The 22,399-nt window shown below is 35.8% G+C and overlaps 1 protein-coding gene across 1 annotated transcript in view; it reads right to left on the reverse strand.

Annotated features, from left to right (window-relative positions):
- Positions 1 to 308: 308 nt before the first annotated feature.
- Positions 309 to 22,399, reverse strand: part of RGS17 (regulator of G protein signaling 17) — a 92,032-nt gene continuing 69,941 nt past the window's right edge. Inside the window, exons 3-5 of the mRNA XM_045805385.2 lie at positions 17,178 to 17,267; positions 14,802 to 15,036; positions 309 to 6,380 (exon numbers count right to left, since the gene is read on the reverse strand). Of these exons, the coding sequence (XP_045661341.1) occupies positions 6,192 to 6,380; positions 14,802 to 15,036; positions 17,178 to 17,267 (514 nt within the window). The 3' untranslated portion in view covers positions 309 to 6,191. The remainder of the gene's footprint in view (positions 6,381 to 14,801; positions 15,037 to 17,177; positions 17,268 to 22,399) is intronic.

Consider the following 22,399-nt stretch of genomic DNA (forward strand, 5'->3'; position numbering starts at 1 on the left):
ATGGTCCACTATTATTAGTGGACTACAAAATATGGATATAGATTATTGAGTACAATGAACATGGTAGCAAAAAATTGTACACATTCAAAATGATAAATTTTACAGAACCAAATACATTGAAATTAGTTTTTATATTTAGCAAACACCCTAAAATCATATACAAGAAGCTGTATTTATGACAAATAGGTTACAGCAAGGGGGAAAAAATCAAGTCTTTTACATTATTTCATTAATCAGTGTTCATTATTCTGTTGAGGGCAATATGGAAAAGCACTCAGCAAAATGATTACTGATTTAAATTACCTCTTATGACAATTAAAATAAGTCTTTACTATCCAAGGGATGTAGAGGATAAAGTAAAGATAGTTCAAGGGAAAAAATTCACTTTCACCTCCATTAAGTGAATATTCAAACTAACAGTTTTGGAGTTTTATTTTCCCACTACACTTTTCAGTTTATTGTATTTTCATCATGGTATTTGTTAGCAGTCATTTAATGGAACCTAATAACAGTGCTGAGGAATCTGCTTAGAATGTTTTTAGCCCAGCGTAAATGTCCAGTACGTTTACCTCTGATATGACCTCTTAATAATGTATTGCTTTACAGTGGTGAAACCTAATAAATACTACCCTCAACCAGATGATCAAGGTCAATATTAACAGTTTTAAGTCATGATGGTATATGTACCTCTGATATTATGTGATATAAATGCACTTTACCTCTGTGGTCTTCCAAAAACTGGTAACACCTGTCTAATCATGGGGAAAACATCAGACAAATTCCAATTAAGGGACATTTTACAAAGTACCAGACCAGTACTCTTCAATACTGTCAAGGTCATCAAAACCAAAAAAAAGTTTGAGAAACTGTTGCAACTAAGCGGAACTTAAGAAGACAGGATCGCTAAATGTTATGTGTATCTTGAATGAAATCCTGTAACAGAAAAAAGACATTAGGTAAAAGCTGAGGAAATCTGAATAAATCATAGCCTTAATGCATCAATATTGGTTCATTAGTTGTGACAAACATCACAATGGGTGTACAGTATATGGAACCTCTGTAGTATCTTTGCAATTTTTCTGTGAATCTAAAACTATTCTAAAATAAAAGGTTTATTATGTAGTGTTTAACGATTCACTAGTTGTGTATGACACATCAAAAACTAATGATGTATTATTTGTTGGCTAATTGAACATAATAAAAAAATGCAAATACTACTAAAATAAAAAAATAAAAAAATAAAAGGTTTAATGAAAAATTTTATGAACACCCAACTGTCTTTTATTCCTTAATTTTCATATTTTCATAGTAAAATTTTTAAAAAAATCATACCAGAATGCTTTCTATTCCATGCCAGTATCAGTGTTTTCTAATGGCCAGTCTCTCATAACTTAGTTGCAGCTTTATTTCCACATATTTATTTGGCAAATTATTTGATGTTTATATTCTTCCTGTCCTTGGGAATGTTGTCTTATTTCCTTTGGAAATAAAATTTTCAGATGATTTATTTTTTATTTATCTTATTTAAGCATTTACTTTAAGCCTACAATATTATGCACACATAGGCATACACACATCTATACACATATACTTGTGTATGTGTGTCATTGAAAGAAACATACTGCTTGGTTGTGGTTCAGTGTGATGTTTGTCAACTGAAAACTGAATCTGAATCATACTGAACACAGCAGTAACAGATTCATATAGTCCTCCACCTGAAAATAAGCGTGGTTGTATTTGTTTGATGAATAATTAAATCAGACTTTTAAAGTATGGTTTCTAAAGAATAGTGGCATTTAATTCATACATTCTTGAAATGGGAATAATTATTGAGCTGGAGAACTTTGATAAAGTAGTAATAATATATGTAAAACTTCATTCTTTCCATGTTGACTTCTTTGAATTCTCATGGCTACCCTGGAAATAAAGTATTCTATTCCCCATTTGAAGATGAGGAAGCAGGCTCAGAGAGGTTCCATATAGTATTTGCCCAAAGTCCCATGAGACAGATATGTAACTTGAATTCAAATTTATAAGTAAAGCCTGGTATTTGGTAACAATAGTATCAGTCTATACACCATCATGTGTGGCGAGGATACTATTAAGAACGTTGCAGGGAAGATCAGAAGCCAAGTTTTTGGTATCAGTTTTATTGATAAATATTTGCAGTTGTAACAAGTGAGGAATAACTAAAATTTTTACAGATTTAATACTGTTTTCTCAGGAGAACAAGCATGTTATATTGGTCAGAAATTTAAAAAGAACTGAAAAAAGCATGCAAATATAAATGTCTGCATAATATATTTGAAAATTAGGGTCAGAAGCTGTCAATATAAATACACAGGCAAAAAAGTTTTCTGGAACTGTCTTTACCACCTTTCAAAATAATTTGCCATTGCATAGAGCAGTTTTTAAAATTCATGTTTGATAGGGTTCTATCTATAGGCATTTTAGACCTAAGAAATTTTAGGTGGCTTTTGAAAGAGTTCTTATTTTCCTATTTTCTGATTGTATTTAAAATTTCTTCCTTCTATATTTACTCCTCAAAGCATCTGATATGTTGTATTTTTTGCAAATGTAACTTGTCACAATCACGATATGACATTTTTTCAATATGTTAAAAGTGTACAGAAAAAAATGGATACATTCAAAATTAAGGAAACTTTAAGTCAGCTTAATGGGGTGAAAATGTATTTTTGCCCCTAATATATAAACATTATTTACCTATTTCTATAGTCCTTTTGCAAAACTGAACTATCAGGTAAATATATGATATGCATTTCATTCTGTAAGTAAGAACCTAGGCAGCATTAAAGGATACTAATAAACACCCCATGCACCATGACCAAATATCAGAACTGGTCATCCTATGTACATATTTTAAGATTTTTTTTAAAAAAAGACCATATTATGGTCTTGATTTTTGCACTCCATAACATTGATATCAAAACTGTGTTTTGCTATTGTTGTTCATATGCCAGTGCACCCATTGTGCTTAGAGCTGCCCTATAACACTGTTGGAACATCTGTATTCCCTTTGAGTAACATAATAACAATTATCCAGAGTAAAGAAGAAGAAGCATCATCCATCCATTATTAGTGTGATCTATGTACAAGATCCATCTCTGAGTAAATCTGGCTCTCCAATTTAGTTGTATGTATTTATATATAATCTATACCCTCTACTTTTCTTTCCATGATAGACACCTCTGAATTTAGGCACTATAGAAAGAGCATTAATGTCTTTCTGTGTGCATTAGCAGATTCTAACAGTACACAAAGATATCCCGACAATCTAAAACACAAAGTGTACCTTCTAAAGTGCTAATTTGTCCCCAGGGAGGAATAGTTTCACTAGGAAAAATCAAATTCTACCATAACAAATATTGTGCTCTTGGAATGGTAGCATAGACACCAGCTGAGGGCTTTTCGTTTGTTTATTATAGCTCTGTAATTAGAACAGAAGGAGTTATACCATACTTTAAAAATCGGTAGAGTTGCAAATATACAGACGTACTCGTAGACAGAAACTTTAAACATTTTGAAATTAAATGAGAAACCTCCCCTCCCCCCCAATAGGACTTTAGCGCAGAAATGCTCACATATCATGGCTACTGACATCCGATGTGTAAATCTGCTCTAGAATCATTCTCAACCCAACTTCCTAATCAGGTTTCAAAAGGATACACTAACTTCAAAGTCTGTATTCTACCAATGCCCAGGTTAGAGATTAGGACTCTTTATAAGGGCCCTTATCTTTTACATTTGGTAAAATATTAAAGGTATTGTCAAACAGACAATTCATCTAATAGTCCAAAGTATCTTATAAAGATAACTTATGGCTAGCAGGTCACCATCATATATAGTAACAACAAGAATATAAAGTCTACATGTAAAAAGATTGATGCATGCAGTGTATCTTAGTATATTACATATTTTCTGGTCATGTGCACCAATTTATTGTGCAACAAGTATGATATTACAACATATATGTGAATACATCATAGAAGCATGATAAACTCAATTCTACTCAAGAAAAAATTAAATAATTTAGGAACAATAGAACTTCACAATAGAAGTGATGATTCTTGTAGGTTTTTCTTCACTCTTTCAGAAAAAAAATAGGACTTTTGTAAACATCTTCATAGCTATCTTTTTTTCAACATATTACTGAAACCTATTATTCAAATAGGAAATATCTAATTGACATGGATAAAGTATGTCTTAACGCACTAACACTTTCAGACAAAAACAGGCATTTGTTAAAAGAAATGATTATTATAAATATTTTCTATCTTGTATTCTAACTACATTTTCATAAATAATGTATTTAAAAGTGCTGAATATGGTAGGATAGTCAGCAACGCCAGTGTAAACAGAACATTTTGTTTTCTACTCTGCAAACTTTTTTTAAATCCCATTTTGTCAAACACTGCAACAGTTAAAATATTTGCATAGGGAATAGGTAATAGCCCTTTTAACCATATCTCCTGAATTCTATATAAATTAGAAAATCAAATTCACTTAAAAAAACAATTCTTGAAATGTCTTAAGTTTTATGGAAAAAGAAACTTATGATGCCAACCTTTCAAGTAAAATAAATTTTAAAAAGAAAACCCCAAACTTGTTTATTTTAAAAATGTTTAATAAATTAAAAAATGAGAGGTAGTTAAAAAATGACAAAACCTATAATTTTAATATCATCCTTAATATAAGGCCAGTATTCTCAGTGGATATAAATATTTTTAAAACTTTCACTTTAGGTGACTCAATACTATATTTATTTTAAGTTAAAAAAATAGCCTCCAGGGGATAGTAATATTCAAATGTAACACCTTGATATAAATATGACACTGACTTTTCTGTGTGTGTGCATGATAGGACACTGTTTTCTTGAATGTCAAAAGTACATGTCAATATCAGGCAAGTATTCTGTCTTAAAGATTTAGTGGTGCTTATAAAAAATAATACGGCAGCTAGAAGATTTGAGCACTGTACTGCCTTTCAATTACGGATGAGTATTAATAGTTTGGTTTTAACATTTTTAAAATAAGTCATTCTGAAGATACTATGAAAACAGTTAAGGTCTGAAGTAGAGAATTATCTTCTTCATAACCCTTACAAAACTTCTCTTGGTTAAAAACTTAGCTTTTCATTGGATTTTGCTTTCAAGGAAAATATGCCACAGGACAGATGCTATTCATCAAAATGTTTTATGATGCTACATTTAGGCATTCCTTTATTAAATCCTTTTTTTTTTATATTCCAAAACTAAGTTATCGAGCTTAGTATTTTTTTTTTTTCTTGCTAAAGTACATACTTTACACAACCGTTTCAGAACTGGAGAGCCAGTCTTTAATAAATTAATTACAGTATTGGACATCTGATATATACATAGATTTTCTTCTATTACAATTAAAAACAATTATCACTCTTTAATTTGTCATTGAGATAGAATAACTTCAAATTGTTTTGTGCTTTTTTTTCTCTTTTCTTCTTCTTATTATTTGTTGTTTATTTTTTTACATAGCAAACTATTCTGTAAAGAAAATGCCACAGTTTTGGCAGTGAACAACCAGAGGAATCCCCCAATAGGATGTCCCAACAAACAGAGATAAATAGCTCTTTTTCCATGTACAGAAATATTGGCTTCAAAATGAATGTACTGAACACAGCATATAGCATGTTGAATACCTCTGTTACAACTTAAAAGTTGGCTTTTTCTGTCTTAGAGTATATTTAAAAACGCAAACCACAGCCAATTTTTTTTGGCAATTATTTCTATAAGACCATATTGCACAAAAGTCCTTAAATACAGATATAAGTTATGCCATTGGATTAAATATTACAACAGCTACGTGGCAAATGAAGCAGTTTTACTTTGCACATGCAGTCTCTGGGGATACACTAGGAGACTGTTCATAGGACTACAAATACAGTTTGCTTGCAAGTAGAATGAGTGTCGAATAGAACAAACTTAATTTGGCAATTCATTGTTTGTATGTGGTATTTTCTCCAAACGTAACCAGGATAACCTTGATAAAAATGGAGACAAAGACCATATGGTTGTATTTTCACAGTAGCCTGAGGAATGCTAAACTGTAGTTCTCCAGGAACTCAGTTTCTGGTGTTATTTAACTACTTTTATCTCCCCCCCCAGCCCTCCAAAATGATTTTTTTTTTAATGAAAATTAAGATTCAGAAGTAGAGCTGGCAGTACTTTCAACAAAGGACTTATAAATTTGAGAGTTCAAAAACCTTGGAAAAGAATCTCTGTGCATTAAGGTATATATCTGAAGTTGGGCATCTTCATACATGTGAGGGTTAGGATCCAACAGATTTCTATTGATCACCTCTCTAACTCGAGAATCGAGACTGACCTAAAAAGAAATAAGAGCAGATACATTAAATAAAAATTTTTTTCAAAAGATCTCAATTAAGTAAATATAGGTTTGTGACATTTCAGAGAAACTTCAAAGGGTTAAATCCAACTACCTAAAAATCTTGAGGTTACTTTTTTTTTTTTTTTTGAGGTTACCTTTTCCAAGGCTACATCACCTTGCATAGTTTTCTTCCTCAAGAGTTGAACTAAAACAAACAAAACATAACTTGTCTTTTAAACCAGAAATTTAGTTCACAGAGATCCTGGCTTACTTGGATTTATCTTTTCTAGGCACTCAGGGGTTTTTGACCATTTCTATTCAAAGTTGAGGCACTGGAGAATTCTGTAGCCAGAAGACAAATTTATCTCCTCCTATTAGATAACCGCTGGGGTGACTCTCTCGATGGTACAAGGAAAAATCTGGCAGAGAGTAGTTCTCTGGCAAAAATTAGCATGATATCGAGTGCTGATTCCTGATAGTTTTATATCTCAACAAATCCTGTAGTGTCAAAGTAAGAAACCAGGAACGTGGAAGGGTGTCATAGAGCAAAACCACAGCAGGCATTTTCCATGTCTTGGGGGTACCTGGCAAGGCACAGAGAACTTTATGGTCCTTATACAGAGATACATCTAAAGATCTCTGTTCTACAGATTAAGTAGAACAATTGCTTGAAGTGGAGTCTTTGAAAGTAGAAATGTAAGTCGGAATTTAGAATACCCGTACAAGTAATCAGTACAGTGTTATTTAAAAAGCATAAAAAATTAAATTCTGCAAATGATAGTTTTTTGTTTTGTTTTGTTTTCCCTCACTAAATGCTGATCCTGTTGGAGCTGGTAGGGCTGCTGGAAAGGGAATGGGGGAAAAATAAATAGCAGTAAGGGCAGGCTTAGGGAACAGAAGTAAGCTTTGCTCTGAAGTGACATGTTAGGAAAACCTGAGAGGCAGCCGTCGCAAACTTGTCCTGCTTGGTTTCCTCAGTCCTCACTGTTGAGCAGGGACTCGAGCACTGTGATCCATATTACCTGTCTCACGATGTACTCACATCGATAGAAACCTTTCATATTTATAGCTAAACATTTTGTCATAAGCATTTTGCAAAAGCCTTTTTGGTTCTGGCTTCTTTTCCCACCTACTGTTTGGATTGAGCCTGGGGTCTGAGATAGTCCTGAGGACTGAAGGGGGTCATATTCTGTCTGGGTGTCCCCAGATTCCTGAGCTCTATATGGCCCATACAGAGGAATTGGGTTGATTGCTACACCCCAGAGACGGGTGCTATGAGAGGGCAATGGTGATCCAGACTAAATTTCCGTGGCTTAGCTAGACCAACGTTATGGAAAAAATTAAATGTTTCTTGGCTGAACTATGTATTGTCTTAAAGGAATTCCTTAAAAAAAAAAGTGCTGGAAATGGGTCATTTAGGTTTAATTCTCTGTGTTATCTGAGCCATCTGAGGTCATCATCAAGTACAAAGTAATAAAACATACAGAATTTTTTTCTTAGCTTTTTATTTAAAAATATTATCTTTCCACTCAATTGGAATATGTTGACACTGGAGTTCAAACTGATCTCACACTGAAACGTGGTGTTATCACCACTCAAGTGTTTCTGTAAATGTTTTTGCTCTTACTTTCAAACTTGAGAACTTTTTGTTTCAATGGGGGAGGTAAATGTTAGATTAGTGATAAAGAAAGATCATTTATTTCTAAATAACAGCATAATCAAAAACAGTATAATTGCTTGTGGCTGGAACCCTATTAGGTATCTTAAGACAGAAATAAAATACCTTTAATTATTAAATGTCTTGAGTTCTCCCTGTAAAATTTTTTTGTAAATTAAAAACCGTACTGAAAGATCACAGAGAAAGTCATCCAACATTTAGTAACCTGTAACAAAAACTCATTTGCTATTTCTATTTAAAAAATAAAATATTTACCTTAAGATCTGCTTGTTTGGAAAGGTTGTCAGTCAAAAGAAGTGGAGAGAGGTCAAATAACAAGGATAAACCCCATGGGTATAACAATCTATAGTTTCATCTGGTGGCATCTCTGTGCTTCAGACTGTGGAATATCTATAATACAAGTTAGTGGGGGTGGATCCCAGCATGGGCCTGAGCCATAGTCACCATAGGATTCAGGCACGACTGGATGGCTCATAGCCCCATCTAATCTGGGGTCCAAAGACTGAGGAGTTTCCCATAAAGGACTCATTCTAAGGGAAGAGAAGGTTGAGAAACGCAAGACAAGAGCTGCCCTTGGGCAATGGGAATTCTGGTAGTACTCAGTCCTCTGAGACTCACATCTGGGGAGGGGAGGGGACAGCACAATGCAGCAGTCACTGCATTAACAGAAGAAGAAGTACTCTTGCGGGACTGCCCCGGACAGCTCCTACGGATTTGGCAGCATTCACCTAGCAGCTGCAGCAGTGCTGGGCACAGTGGCCATGCTGACAGGTGGCAAGTGAAGTTTCAAAGGCTTACGTGACTTTGTGATAGGCCTCACGGAACTTGGAAACTTCACTCGCACAGGGAGCAGGAGACAGGGGAAGAAGAAAAGCAAGTGGCTTGCAAACATACAAATATCTACCTGCAACTCCACAAACAAGTTGGGAGAAAAATGTCATGAGTGCTGAAGGTCCAACAAGAGTGTGGAGATAAAGTGGAGGGAAGGAAGACACAAGTCTTGCTAGTGTGGCATGGAAAAACCTGGCTCAAACTGAGTCACAGACCTGCTTAACCTTGCTGCATTTCCTACCCAGTGGAGGAGAACTCTGAGATAGGTGAATATTGCCAGAAGGTTGTATGCTAAGTGTTGACCCTGCCTTTCAATTCTAGCCATCAAGATGCAATGGAAATTTTGACTTCATGGACTTTTGGGGCAGAATTATGCTGAAAATGATGAATTTTCACTGAAAGTCTTTTTCCCTTGTGGAGACCCTCCTTAAATTAATTAGGTTAATTCCTTAAACAGTTTTTTAGATATCATGATTAAGTTTTTTCCTCCATTTTCCCCCGTTTTATTTTTAATTTTACCAAAGATGCTTTACTTAGGATTCTTTTTGAAGTAAAATTCTGATTTTTTTTCTTTTTCCTTTATAAGTTCATATTAAATTTTACCAGTGATAGCTTCTGCCACTGGAGATACTCTTTTTAATTTTAACTAAATGTGGTTTTCTCATGTTAAATTTTATAAAGAATATTGGATTCTCCCATTAGTTTTAGTAAATTTATACCATGTGTACTTTTAGTCATATTATTTTGTGTTGGTTACTTCTACTGAAAATAATTATAAATTGCAAATATAACTACTGGAATTTATTTCTTGGAACAAAGATCACTGGATAAAGTGCAGTAACCATATTCTTGGTAGGGCCCAAACGATGGGAAAGTTTATCTTGCTTGTCTGAGGGAGAGTTCAGGCATAGTGGTTATGATTACTGTTTCTTATTTTGTCTTAGGTTCTAAGGTAGGGTTTATAGAAATTTATAGAAGTCATGAAGACAATACTACGCAATGAGATTACAAGTCAGCATATGACAGTTGAAAGGGCACCACATTTGGAATCAGAAGACCTTGGGCTTGTGTTCTGTCTTTACCAGATATAGTTCCGATGTCCTCCAATAGCTGGTTTACCTCTTTGAGAATTCATTTATTTCCTTTGCTGTAAAATGGTGCCCTCTGTCCTAGTGGCTAAAGGATTCTTGTGAGACCTATATTGTGATAATATATTGTGATAAATTAATAATATATGTGAGACCATTTTGTCAATAACAAAGTTTAAGCCCAATGTAAAGTGATATTAATAATAATAATAACAGACCTTTGGTATCATGACACCTTTTTGATCAAGCACAGTGTCTTCAGACTTTCTATCAACTTGAATTTTACCTTCTCAGAGTGACCCTACCTGACTACCCCTCTTCTAAACGATACCATTGACCTCCACCTCCATCATAATGTTTATCACAATTTTTAGTTATTTGCTTTTGAGATGATTTGTCTGTCTTCCTGAAATGTAAGCTCTGTAAAAGATAGGCCAGTGTTTCTCTTGTTCACCAACATACTCCCAACATTTAACCCAGTATCTGGCTCATAGGAAACAGTCAAGTATTTTTTGAATAATAATATGCATGCACAAAGAAATGAATCTAGGAAAATACAGTCAAATGAGTCCTGTTTAGAAAAACCAATTTAAATGATCAAAAGTGCGAAATTCACATAAGTTTGTTTAAAGAGTCACATACTTGCAAACACAGAATCCACGTGTCTATCACATATGAATTATTTTTAGATAATTTTGGAATTTGAACAGGTTTACTGCTTTTTTTCTCCCAGATAACAACTGGAAATTCAGGATGAAATCAGAAGAAGCAAACAACCATGTGAGAAATCACCATGTGAGAGAGCTGGAAAGCTAGAGAGTTAGTGAGTTTTTGAGTTTCTTCTCTGCCATTGCTCTGCATGATGAGGAAGCTGAGGTCAAAGAGCACTGAAGTGAGTTGCTCAGTGTCATAAGGATGGTAAGCAGTAGTAGGGCTGGATTACAGCCCAGGTTAAGGACAATGCCATCACTAAAGAGATATGTAGAAAACTGAACAGTCTTCTTCGTCGCAGGTATGTCTTACGTTTGTGGCAAGACGTATAATTACTTATTCATTCGATAGCTCGATGCTGCTTATAGTAGGTAATAGACTTTTTTTTTTTTTTTGAGATTTTATTTTTTAAGTAATCTTTACCCCCAATGTGGGCCTTGAACTTACAAGAGTTCAAGAGTTGCATGAGACAGCCTGGGAACCCCAAATAGACTTTTTATTAATGTTCTTAGTTTTGCTGGGTTTGTCTTTTCAATATTTAATAAATATAAACTGCCATCAGCAGCTGATATCTGCAGTAAGATTACTATTAATCTTAAATTCCTCTTTACTACCCCCCATTTATTTTCTCTGAGAACATCACATAAAAAATTTACTTCTGAAAAATGCTCTTCTTTATTTGTTTTTAGTTGCTTTTTTTAACTTAAAATTTGTCCTTTCCCTCTTGAAATGTACTCTATACCAAGAAATGGAAGTTATATTGTCTCCTGATTGCAAACATCTGTTTTATAAAATAATACTCAAATTATTAAAAATGCATAAAACACACTCTTCAAATAATGAAACGTAATTTTAAGCACACTGGCTTCAGGAAGAAAATAAGTTATCTAGATATAAATAATTTCAAGAAGGTAGACTTTCTCTACATTTAACCAAGAGGAACATGAGAACTCAATCAAATTAAGATAAAATGAGAGTCTAGTGGAAAAAAATGAGGTCTAGTTAAGAATGGAATCCTGACAATTTTTAGTTATTTAGTCTTTATTTTATAAATGATTCAAATATTCATGTTCTTTAAAAATATTCAGAATAAGTAGAAACAGTTATAGAATTTCAGAGGTAGAAAGGCCAAATGCAAAATGGATCCCAAATGGGAAATGTATCCCAATTCCAATTTGTAGTGGCTGCTTTGAATATTGTGTTGAGATAAATTCTCTGGTTGAATCTGGGTATAGCAGTAAGAACCATGATGGATTAGCTACATCACTTGGTGAAGAGAATGGAGTAGTAGCACAAGAGCCTCAGAGCTGTCATTCTGGATTTGGTTTGCTATTCTCTGTGTCCCTTCTTATCTTTATTTTTGTAAACCAAACAAACAACTGAATAACAAATCAGAGAATGAACTAATTTATCCCCAGCCACACAATCAGGCTGAAGCAAATCCAGATCCTGAGTCCCATGAACCCGAATGATTAGTTCAGTGCTCTTACTACTGCATAGTCAGGGCTCTCTTGATGTGACATGTGTTCTCTCCAGTGTTGGAAAACAAAATTTGAAGGGTGACAACTCAGTATCATCAGACAGTTATTAATGTATTGTGGCTGATTACAAATTAACAAGTTTTTGCACAGAAAGGTCAGTGAGATGTAATAGTTTAGAAAGTGTTCTGGGGTGGCCAGGAAGTACATGCCATATTCTAAGTGTATCAGTGAGTCAGGTCATGGTTCAAGAGTAAATATATCTATACCTTAGCTTAAAATATAACTTGTAAACAATTTTCTTTTATAATTGCAAATGCCTACTTTTGGTTTATTTGTTTTTGCTACTAAACAATGATCAAATGATGAAATGTAATTACTTTGTGGACAGGAGAACAATCCTTTGACTAAACAAAGGCACTTCATACAGTCCAATCATTTAGATTATATGTCAAGAGTTATTTACAAGTCAGCACACAAATAGCAAAATGGTAAAAATTTGAATTTTGCTTCCATCTCTCTCTCTCTGTGGTATTTTGAGGATATTAAAAAGTGGGTAATGGTCCAAATGCAGATACACAAAGGAGAAAAGATATATGTCTGTTACACTAAATATTAGTCCATTTAATTTAGGAAAGGTAGTGCTCTTGATCAGGAAATAATATTTTAATGACTTTTTGGTGAAACTCATATCCAAAATAAAGAAATTAGGCTAAAGCAAAACTCCATTAGTTTTGCAAAAACAATGAAAATCCAATAGTTTATATTTCAGTGATCAATAACTAAGATAGCTTGAAACTATGGGCCAAAGAAGTAATTTTATGAAAATTGTTTATTTTACAAAGCTCCATTAATCAGGGACATCTGAAAACCAGGAGTGTGACAATGGGAAAGTGTTTCCCCTAAAAACTAAAAACCAGTAAATGGAGACTGTAAAATAAAGGAATTCTATGTACTTCATATGGAGAATATTTTTTCTACCAACATTATTTTAAAATAGCACACCCATCATAGATAGTACAAACAAGACTAGATAATTGAGACAACTGCCATTTTCACATGATACATATTATATATTTTGGGGAGAGAAATGGGCTAGATAATCTTCCCAAACACCAATTATGGGCAAGAGAAGCACATCATTTGGGCACATTTGGATCCTTTGATATCTTTGCCATGTAATGCAAAATTAAAATAAAAATGAGAATGAAATGTATATGCTGATAAAATCCAAGTAGAACTGGCTAGGTGCCGAGGTTCCAGACTGACTACAAACCTGAAGAATGTATTTCTGATGTCAGCACCACAAAGTGGCATCAGTAATAAACGCACTGAGGCTACAGAAAAAATTCTCCCCACCTCGTTTCTCTGAATACTTTTTCTATATTAATGAGGGAAATAAAAAGTAAAACAATTTTTTGTGTATCCAATTCCAGGTTTCTCATTTTGCAGAGACAAAATACTATGGGAATCCTCTAGAATACCAATGGCAATTATAACCTAACAAATTTTTTAAACTTGTTAAGGTACACCTCATTAGAAGTGAAATAGTGTATACGTTGGGGCCACATCCCGGATTGGATGAAGCACCAACGAGCAGAGCCTGTTTCTAGGGAACTTTATAAATGTCTGCACACACAGGAGAGGAGTGTGGAGCAGAAGGTACCAGGTCAGGACATTTAAACGGACAGAGACAGAAAAGATGAAAAGAGGGTGATGCGGAGAACAGAAGGCATTCAGGAACCTCTAAATTCAAATGCCTTAAAGCACCTCTGCGACTCTGTCACTCAGCATTTCAAGGCCTGGCTACGCTACCAATTCCTCCCTCATCGGGTGCTTTTAACTCTGGCAGCTGGAGCATTACTCAGGATCAAATTAATTTTTAAAAAGTTAATGGAAACGTGTTAACTTGTTTGCTTGCAATGTTCCTTATTTATTAGGTATGTTTCGGCAATGGCAAAAATAGCTTGCACTCTGAGTAACAGGATAACTGGAATAAGTAAAAGATTTGCTATGACCCATCTCGCCCCTAAGAATATTAATGGGTCATAAAGGCCCATTCTTCAATCCTGTAAAAATTCTATCATAAGCATCAACAAACATGGTAGCTTTTTTTTTTAAGGTCCTATTACAGAGTTTTTCAAACTAGTTTGTACATGGAAAGCTTGTTTTAAGTCCAGATTCCTGGGTTCTATTTCCAAAAATTCAGATTCAGAAGTCCTGGATAGGCCTCAAGAATTTGCTTTCCAAACAAATGCTCCAGGAGATTCTCAGACAGGAGATCTGGGGACCACACTTTGAGAAACACTGCCCCACAGTAAATTCTTCTTTTCCTTTTTAGCGTAAGTCACCGTATTAAGCAAATTGTATTTAACAGGCTTTGTAAATGTTAGTTCTGAAAAGCAAGTAGCCTCCCACACGATTCAGCGAGAGATAAATGATCAAAGCATAGTGGGGAAATCTAACCTTCAAACTCATGTTCAGGTGCATTCTCAGAGTGAAATCTAAATTATCTGCCCAGGGAAGCCTTCTAGCCTGTCCACAGCCCATGCATTACCCTATGTGGACAGAGGTCCCATTGGGTTCATCCTTGGTCTTAGGAAGCCCACATTAACATTTTCCAGATTTTTACCTCTTTTGGTGATAGTATAGAAATGTAATCTTCGTAGATCATTCTGGCCTTTTCTTCGATTACTTTTTTGTTCTGCTCTTTCTTTAAGTCTTCACAGGCAAGCCAGAAAAGTAGGTTCTCTTCACTGTATTCTGTTCGGAGAAACTCTCTGAAAAGGTTTCTTCCTGCTGGGGCCTTCATCATCTTGTCAAAATTTTGAGACCAGGACAAGACTTCATCTGAAGTGGGGTTTTGGCTGCAAAGACAGAATTGGGCCATTATCAAAGGCAACTTTGACCTAAGAATACTCAGTCGAAGTAGGGGAGAAAAGATAGAAATTGCTAGTCACTTGCTGCCATCTAGTGGTCATTGCCAATTAGTGTGACCTGATCTGGCAAAGCATCTATCTGCCAGGACTAGGCTAGTCACTCACTTCTGGGTATTAAGAAGAATTCGTTTAGGCACAAGTGTGTGTTACGGAGCAAAGCATTCAAATAGCAAGGGGCTATGCAAACTATGCGCATGGTCATCATAAATTTGTAATGAAGCCTGGAAATGTTCAAACATTAACAATATATTGCAAATTGACAAAGACACCCTATGCATTAAAGGGCAAATGGAGTTTTTTGTTTGCGTCTGATGCAGATTTTAACTTAATTTATTTATATTTTTTTGATGTAGATTTTAACTTTAAAGCCATAAGGTTCAGTTTCTCTTTTCCTCTCTGACAGCTACTTTTTCATTTGTCAGTGGATCTAAAATAAGAAAACACTGTTTGCACTTGTCACAACATATTTTCCTGAACTCTAGTATTACTCTATTAAAGATAACGAATGAAGTATTAACCATGAATGGATTTATTAGAGCTAAAAAGCTCAGGATGACACTGAGGACTTTATAGTGATGACACGGAGGACTTCCTAGATATTTATATTCAAGTTTTCAGTGACTACGTTCATGCAAAAACCACCAGTTATTACTCCCTTTGGTTATACTTCAAAGAAATGGAAAAGAGAAGCTTGGAGATGCTTATGGTTAAATCGATCCAGATCTTGCTTTCCTATCCACTGGTTTATTTAAGAATTTTCCAACCTCCTCAAAAAGTTAAAAATAGAACTACCCTATGATCCAGCAGTTGCACTACTAGGTATTTACCCAAAGAAGACAAAAATACTGAGTTGAGGGGACACACACACCCCAATGTTTATAGCAGCATTATCTACAATAGCCAAATTACGGAAAAAACCCGTGTCCATCGCTTGATGAATGGATAAGGAAGATGTGGTGTGTATATATAATGGAATATTACTCAGCAACGACATGGATGGAACTATAGAGTATTATGCTAAGTGAGGTAAGTCAGTCAGAGAAAGAAACACCATATGATTTTACTTATATAGGGAATTTAAGACAAAACAAACGAGCAAAGGGGAAAAAAGAGATAAAGAGAGGCAAACCAAGAAACAGACTCTTAACTATAGAGAACAAACTGACGGCTACCAGAAGGGAGGTGGGTGGGGGGTGGGGGAAAATGGGGACTGAGCAGTGCATTTGCGTGATGAGCACGGGCTGTTATGGAAGTGTTGAATCACTATATTGTACACCCAAAACTAATATTGTATGTTAACTGGAATTTAAATAAAAACTTTAAAAAAAAGGAAAGAAAAGAAAAAGGATTTCCCAATGCAAAATACATTTGGTTAAAGAAGTACTTGTATTTTTAAAAAAATTTTTTTGGACCAAGTATTTTAAATAGATTTGTTACTATTCCAAAGTCTGAACTTTCTCATTCATTAAAAAACTTTTAAAGGTGGAAAAATTACTATGAGGCACCAACATTAAAATCTTTTCATAGGAAGCAGAAAAAGAAAAGCACCTGTAATTATACAACTAATCTACTTGCATTTTAATTTCATTCTGTAGATACTGCAATGAGAACTTGATTCTCATTTTGGAGAAAATACCTGGTTAGAGTCTGTTCTGATGGAAATGGGACCAGGGACCAGCTGGGTGCCCTTTCTGACCAACTTAGGTAATTACATATCTTTTTGTGTGTGTTTTAGACTCTTTCGTAATAAAGAGAACAGCTTAGAAAAAAATATTCACAGAAAAGAGAAGAATTAGGGCAATCAGGGGCTAATTCATCTTAACAGTCATTACTTTTTGAAAGAGAAAGATAAACTCAGGCAGTGTTTTAGCTGATAGCTTAACACAGCTAACAGAAAACTTGATGAAAAGCGGCTGCCATCACAAAGTAAGATCTCCCATAGTGAGAATGCATTCATTTCACAAAACCATTCTGCGGAGGACCAGGACACGAGAGCTAAAGCTCCAGCACGGAGTAGATGTAAACGGTGTGCAAACACGAGACACGAGTACAAGGTGAAGCACACTTACCATTCCTCTAGGACTTGGATACTCTCCATTTTTGTGGTATGTGTGGGTCTTCCTGCGTTTTCCCCTCTTTCTTCATTTCTAACAGTCAGGCTGCAAGGTAGTAAAACACTTTATTTTGTCTACGGAAAACCAATTATTTAAAGAAAAGAAAAAAAGTTGCAGGAAACTACTTCACGGAAGAATTTTATTCTTAACTATGTGAGAATATCTAAAGAACACAAAGAGTGACACCATTTAAAATGATGGGGAAGCCTATGTCAACTAAAGAAATGGAAATAATTACTTAATGAAATAATGAAGTAAATAATCTCACAAATGGATAGTGTTATACATTCTGATTTCATCCTTACATAATTTGCATTACTTAAAATCTCCCAAGATACTTCGCATGATTATGTGCTAATAATATTTGATATGCATCATTATGTTACTCTTTGGAGTAATGTCACTTTGACTTTTGGTTAGTTCTATTCATAGTTTGTTTTCCATTTATTTTCTCCCATTGATAGCTAAAAAGATAAAATGTTTCAGAATCTGAAACAAAATCTGCTAATTTCACATCATCATTCTCTGCATCCTAGGTGTTCTGTCCCTGATACCAGCACTCCTCCATCCACTCAAGCTCGAACTACCGGATTTATATTTGACTTTGTCTTTGCCCTTTCCTCCTGTTTAGTCGGTCTTCAATGTCTTGGGAGAGACAGGCCACTGTGCTCCCAGGTAGGAGCACTGGGTCAGAGGAATCTCTTATTCTCTAGGATGGAAAATTGAAAATTCTGCAGGATTGCAAGAGCTAGGATAATCGCACGGGCTTTAGTAACCCAGACCAAGAACTGTCTGATCCAGGGAAACTGCCACTGGGCAGCACTACAGGATGGAGCACTCAAGTTCTAGGCGGAAACGAGACATAATGAGGGAGGTTATGGGTGATACTAAGAAGCAGGGCGGTTGGGATGACTCAATGGCCTTGAAAAGTCAAGCTACTGAATTAACAAACTGATCCCTCTGTCTAGAAGCCAAGAAGCTTCATGGGAGCCTGTCAGAGAGCAAAAGTCCAGATAACATGTCCTCCATTTCTTGGAGATTCATTTATTCAACAAGGGGAAATGGAAACTATTATTTCCTAGTGCCTATTCTGTCAGGCACTGTCCTTTTCTCTTTATTTTCATTATCCCCATTTTATAGATGAGCGAAGTGAGCCACAGAGCTGTCGAGTAGGTTGGCCCAACGTTGGACACTAAATACGGTGCACGGTTGGAATGTGAATCCAATTCTGTCACAGAAATCTGTAATCTTTACTGAGCATCTATTAAAAACCATGCTGTCTGATAGGCACTGAGGCAATATACACTACTTGTGTGAATGCAGAAAAGGGGCACTAAATATGGTTGTGGCGGAAGGAAGGGGGTTAGTAGGACAAGGATTCCAACAAGCCATTGTTCTTAATCGGAGAAGCTTGGTAATGGAAGTGGAGACATTGGCTCGTTAATTCATTCTTATTTTTCCTCCAAAGATTGATTTATTTGAGAGAAGGAATGGGTGGGGGGAGGAGCAGAGGAAGAGAATCCTCAAGCAGACTCCATGCTCAGTGCAGAGCCTGACACAGGGCTCAGTCTCACAACCCGTGAGATCATGACCTGAGTCAAAACCAAGAGTCAACTCTTAAGCAACCGAGCTATCCAGGCACCTGAGCATTAATTCATTCTTTGGTTCTCATGGGCAAGGGTAAGGATAGAGAGAACGTTGGAAACGGAAGAATCTAAGGAAGAGGGGCCAATCTGCAACTGAAAGAGATTAGATAGGAAAATCTACTTGGGAAAGTGGACTACCTGGAGAAAAGTGAACTCCATGGGAATTGCAAAGGTGGTGTGGCTCAAGGGATTCTGGGAAGCAGAAACTAGAGCTGATTGTTAAACACCCAGTAAACTGACTAGTGCTGTGCAGAGAGGCAGCAGTTCCAGGGTTAGAGCCTCCAAGCCTTCAGTGTGGGGTAGCCGCGGGGAAAACAGTGAGGTGGGATTCAGAGACAGCGGCACAGTTGTTTATGTCTCCGCATGTGGATACGTGAATATGTCTGCAGCCTGAGGTAGTCTAGAACCCTCAGTCCTGGATGCAGCAACACACTTAGGCCAGGGATGTGTTTGACAGGAGATCCATCCACTTCTCAAACTGTCTTTGAGTAGGAATGCTTCCCTGGAATTTGGTATCTTTCCAGGAATTATGGGAAAGTGGGTGGGAGGAGGTAGGAATACATATCGACAATATCCTGTGAAATTTCCTGGGAGAAATTCATGATGCCAAATATATAAAATATGCCAATTTTTTGTAAATTCTGGAAAGATCATATTTCAATAGGATATGAATACTCGTTCTGCCACGCTTGACTGAGCTCGTATGTGTATGTGTGCCGCACACAGTAAGGTACCATTAAAAGGCCAGACAATGAGCTTGCTTTCACTGACTGAATAATAAACTCCTTGAGAACTTATTTCTGTTACATTTCCACAGTGTCCCACAGAGTGTGCCACGGAAACGCAGTATACTTCACCTTATGCAATATCTTAGAAAAAAAAAATTTGTTCTCCATTGTGTCTTTGCTTTAGAGTAACAAATCTGGAATCCACATGCATGATTCACAAGTTTCTGAACATGAATTCTGGCTCTTATGTCTGTTTCTGTGATATTTACAAACATCCCAAATGCTACCATATTAGAGTGATCATCATGAAATATTGGGTTGTGTTTATATCTTTCATTTCTACAGATGGTAAAATATGGACACACATTTGTACTAAAACTGTTTATAATAGATACTCAATAACTGCTTAACTGTTCAGTGTTTACTCCATTTCTTGATCTACAATTGGATTCAATATTGCCCTGCAGAAAGAAATTGACTTTCAGCAATTGTCAAGTGTCCTTTTAATTAACTTTCCTTTACTACCATTCTTACAAAATTGTTTTCAAAGTTCCAATTATCAAGAACTGCTAATAATGCAACTTTAAGATGAAGAGAAATGGATAAAATGATAAAGGAGTTGGTACTAAACTGCTTGCCATCTATGTCTTAGGAATGACTAATGTCTGTCCCCAGTTTCACCTGGTCTTGCTCTAAGTAATACAGTGTTGTTGTTGTTGTTGTTGTTGTTGTTTTTTAAGGTAATAAATGACAGGAAATATTTGCTCTAAATTAACATATACATAGTTCGTGTGCTTGAGAAAAGCTCTAAATCAAGCTGAACAGTCACAAGGGGTCATGTGGAGACATGTTTTTTTCACTTTTACAATGTTCGTAACATTCTTAACTAACATTTCTGTTTTTTAAGCAACGAAAGCCATAAGGAGAACAGAATGCATGTACAATGCTCACTGTGGGAGTCTTGATCAAAGCTTAAGAATTTTATAGAGGACAGTGCCAATAATCTAGGCTAAGTATACTAAAATAAGCATTTAAAATCCCATTAGAAATTTTCTAGAATGGTGACTTTGAGAAGGGAGAAATACATGTGGTATATTTCAGAAAATAAGGAAATAGGCCTTGTGTGCGGGTGAATTTTTTGTTTGCTTACAGGGGAGCTGGGCGAGTGGGGTAGGGAAAACATTACCTGCTGCCCATTACAGAGCTTACCTACTGATTCATCATCATGGATGTGTGTGGGGGCTATTTGGAAGACAGTCTACTTTTGTAGGAAAAATAAAAGTTCTTAGGGAGAGCCCTTGAAATGGTTGCAAATAAGATGAAAACTTTGCAGTAGCCATGGTAACTCCAGGATGGAGGCTGATCACAAAACCACATACACCGACACAAAATCTCAGCTGAAGAATCAATACGACGCTTGAATTTAATTCACTATGACATCAAGGCTCAAGAAAGATCCACTGACATTGGCAAAGACAGATACTATTCAATATTTTAAAATTCTCACAGTGTATCAGTTTTTCTTTTTTTTATTTAACAGCTTCTACCTCAAATTTTCCCGTGCAAAAATGGAATCAACATCCTTCAGGCTCTGAAAAAGAACTGGTAGGTTATTCTTTAAATGTTTCATTATTTTCCCCAGTAAAAATACCATGGTAAAATAATACTAAGTTTTACTTAGGAGTCAACAACAATTTATAAATATGTATGAGACACCTGGTTCATGCAATGTTGCCTGGGTTGGAACTTCAAGATGAATAGGGCAGAGCCTCTGAAACTGAAAAGCTCTGACAGGTCAATAAGCATCACACAGCATTGCAACGAGAGCTAAAATAGTGGTATGCATATAGTGTTTCTTAGGTAGTTACAGTGTCTACACCTTTGCACGAGAGAATTGAGAGAGGCTTTGCAGGGAAGGTAATGATTAAACTGAGCTGTTAAACAATGAGAGCAGGTGTTTCAGATGAGACTGGGACAAAGGGAATTCCAAGCAGAGGGGGGAAAGTCACATGTTGGGAGTTGTAAAAAGGCATGATATAAATGTAGGTCAAAATGGGCAGAGCAGATGTTTCAGGGTGGGAGTGATAAATTAGAATAGGCAGTGAGGTGTGCTTATGTAACGGGCCAAGACGACAACGGGGTGCTCTCCAAATGCAGAATATAGCTCCTTTACGATGACTTTTGCTTTCATTGCTTTCTCTTCCTCCACTCATACTGGGAATAATGTGAAGACCCACTACACAAGGTTGTAAAGCAAAGACTAAAAACTTGAGACAAAAAGGCTAATTATCACACATGCTTAAATAAAGGTAAGGGCAAATTAGTCTCATGTTGAAATGACAATTCCAAGTTTACCAGAGACCTTTTAATTTCAACTTGAGGAAATAAAGCCTTACACTCTGCCATTATTGTAAAACCCTTCCTCAAACATTCCCTTACTACTTCTTCCTCACGACAGTCCTGTAAGGTAAGCAGGGGATTTGTTATTCATCATTCCCATTTTATTTCAGAGGAAACAGTCCCCAAGGTTGATCTACTCCATTCCCACAACCAAACCATATCAGGGCTGGCCTTGAACTCACATCTTCTGACTTCCGGTCTCATGTTCATCTTCACTACTCAATGCCACTTCTCTTTATATAAAAGAATCAATTGTGGTACTTCTACCTTTTTAGTTATTTACAAAGATTGATTGCTCCTCAGTATTTGGAAGAGGGAAACCTCTTAGGACAAACCCGTTGACTGCACGCCAATGCCTTCTCTCTCGGCATTGTCCCATCGCTCTCGGGCTGTGGGAGTTACT

This window comes from Ursus americanus, chromosome 11 (genome assembly GCF_024610735.1).
Source record: "Ursus americanus isolate L20-20 chromosome 11, mUrsAme1.1.p, whole genome shotgun sequence".
Classification (NCBI taxonomy): domain Eukaryota; kingdom Metazoa; phylum Chordata; class Mammalia; order Carnivora; family Ursidae; genus Ursus; species Ursus americanus.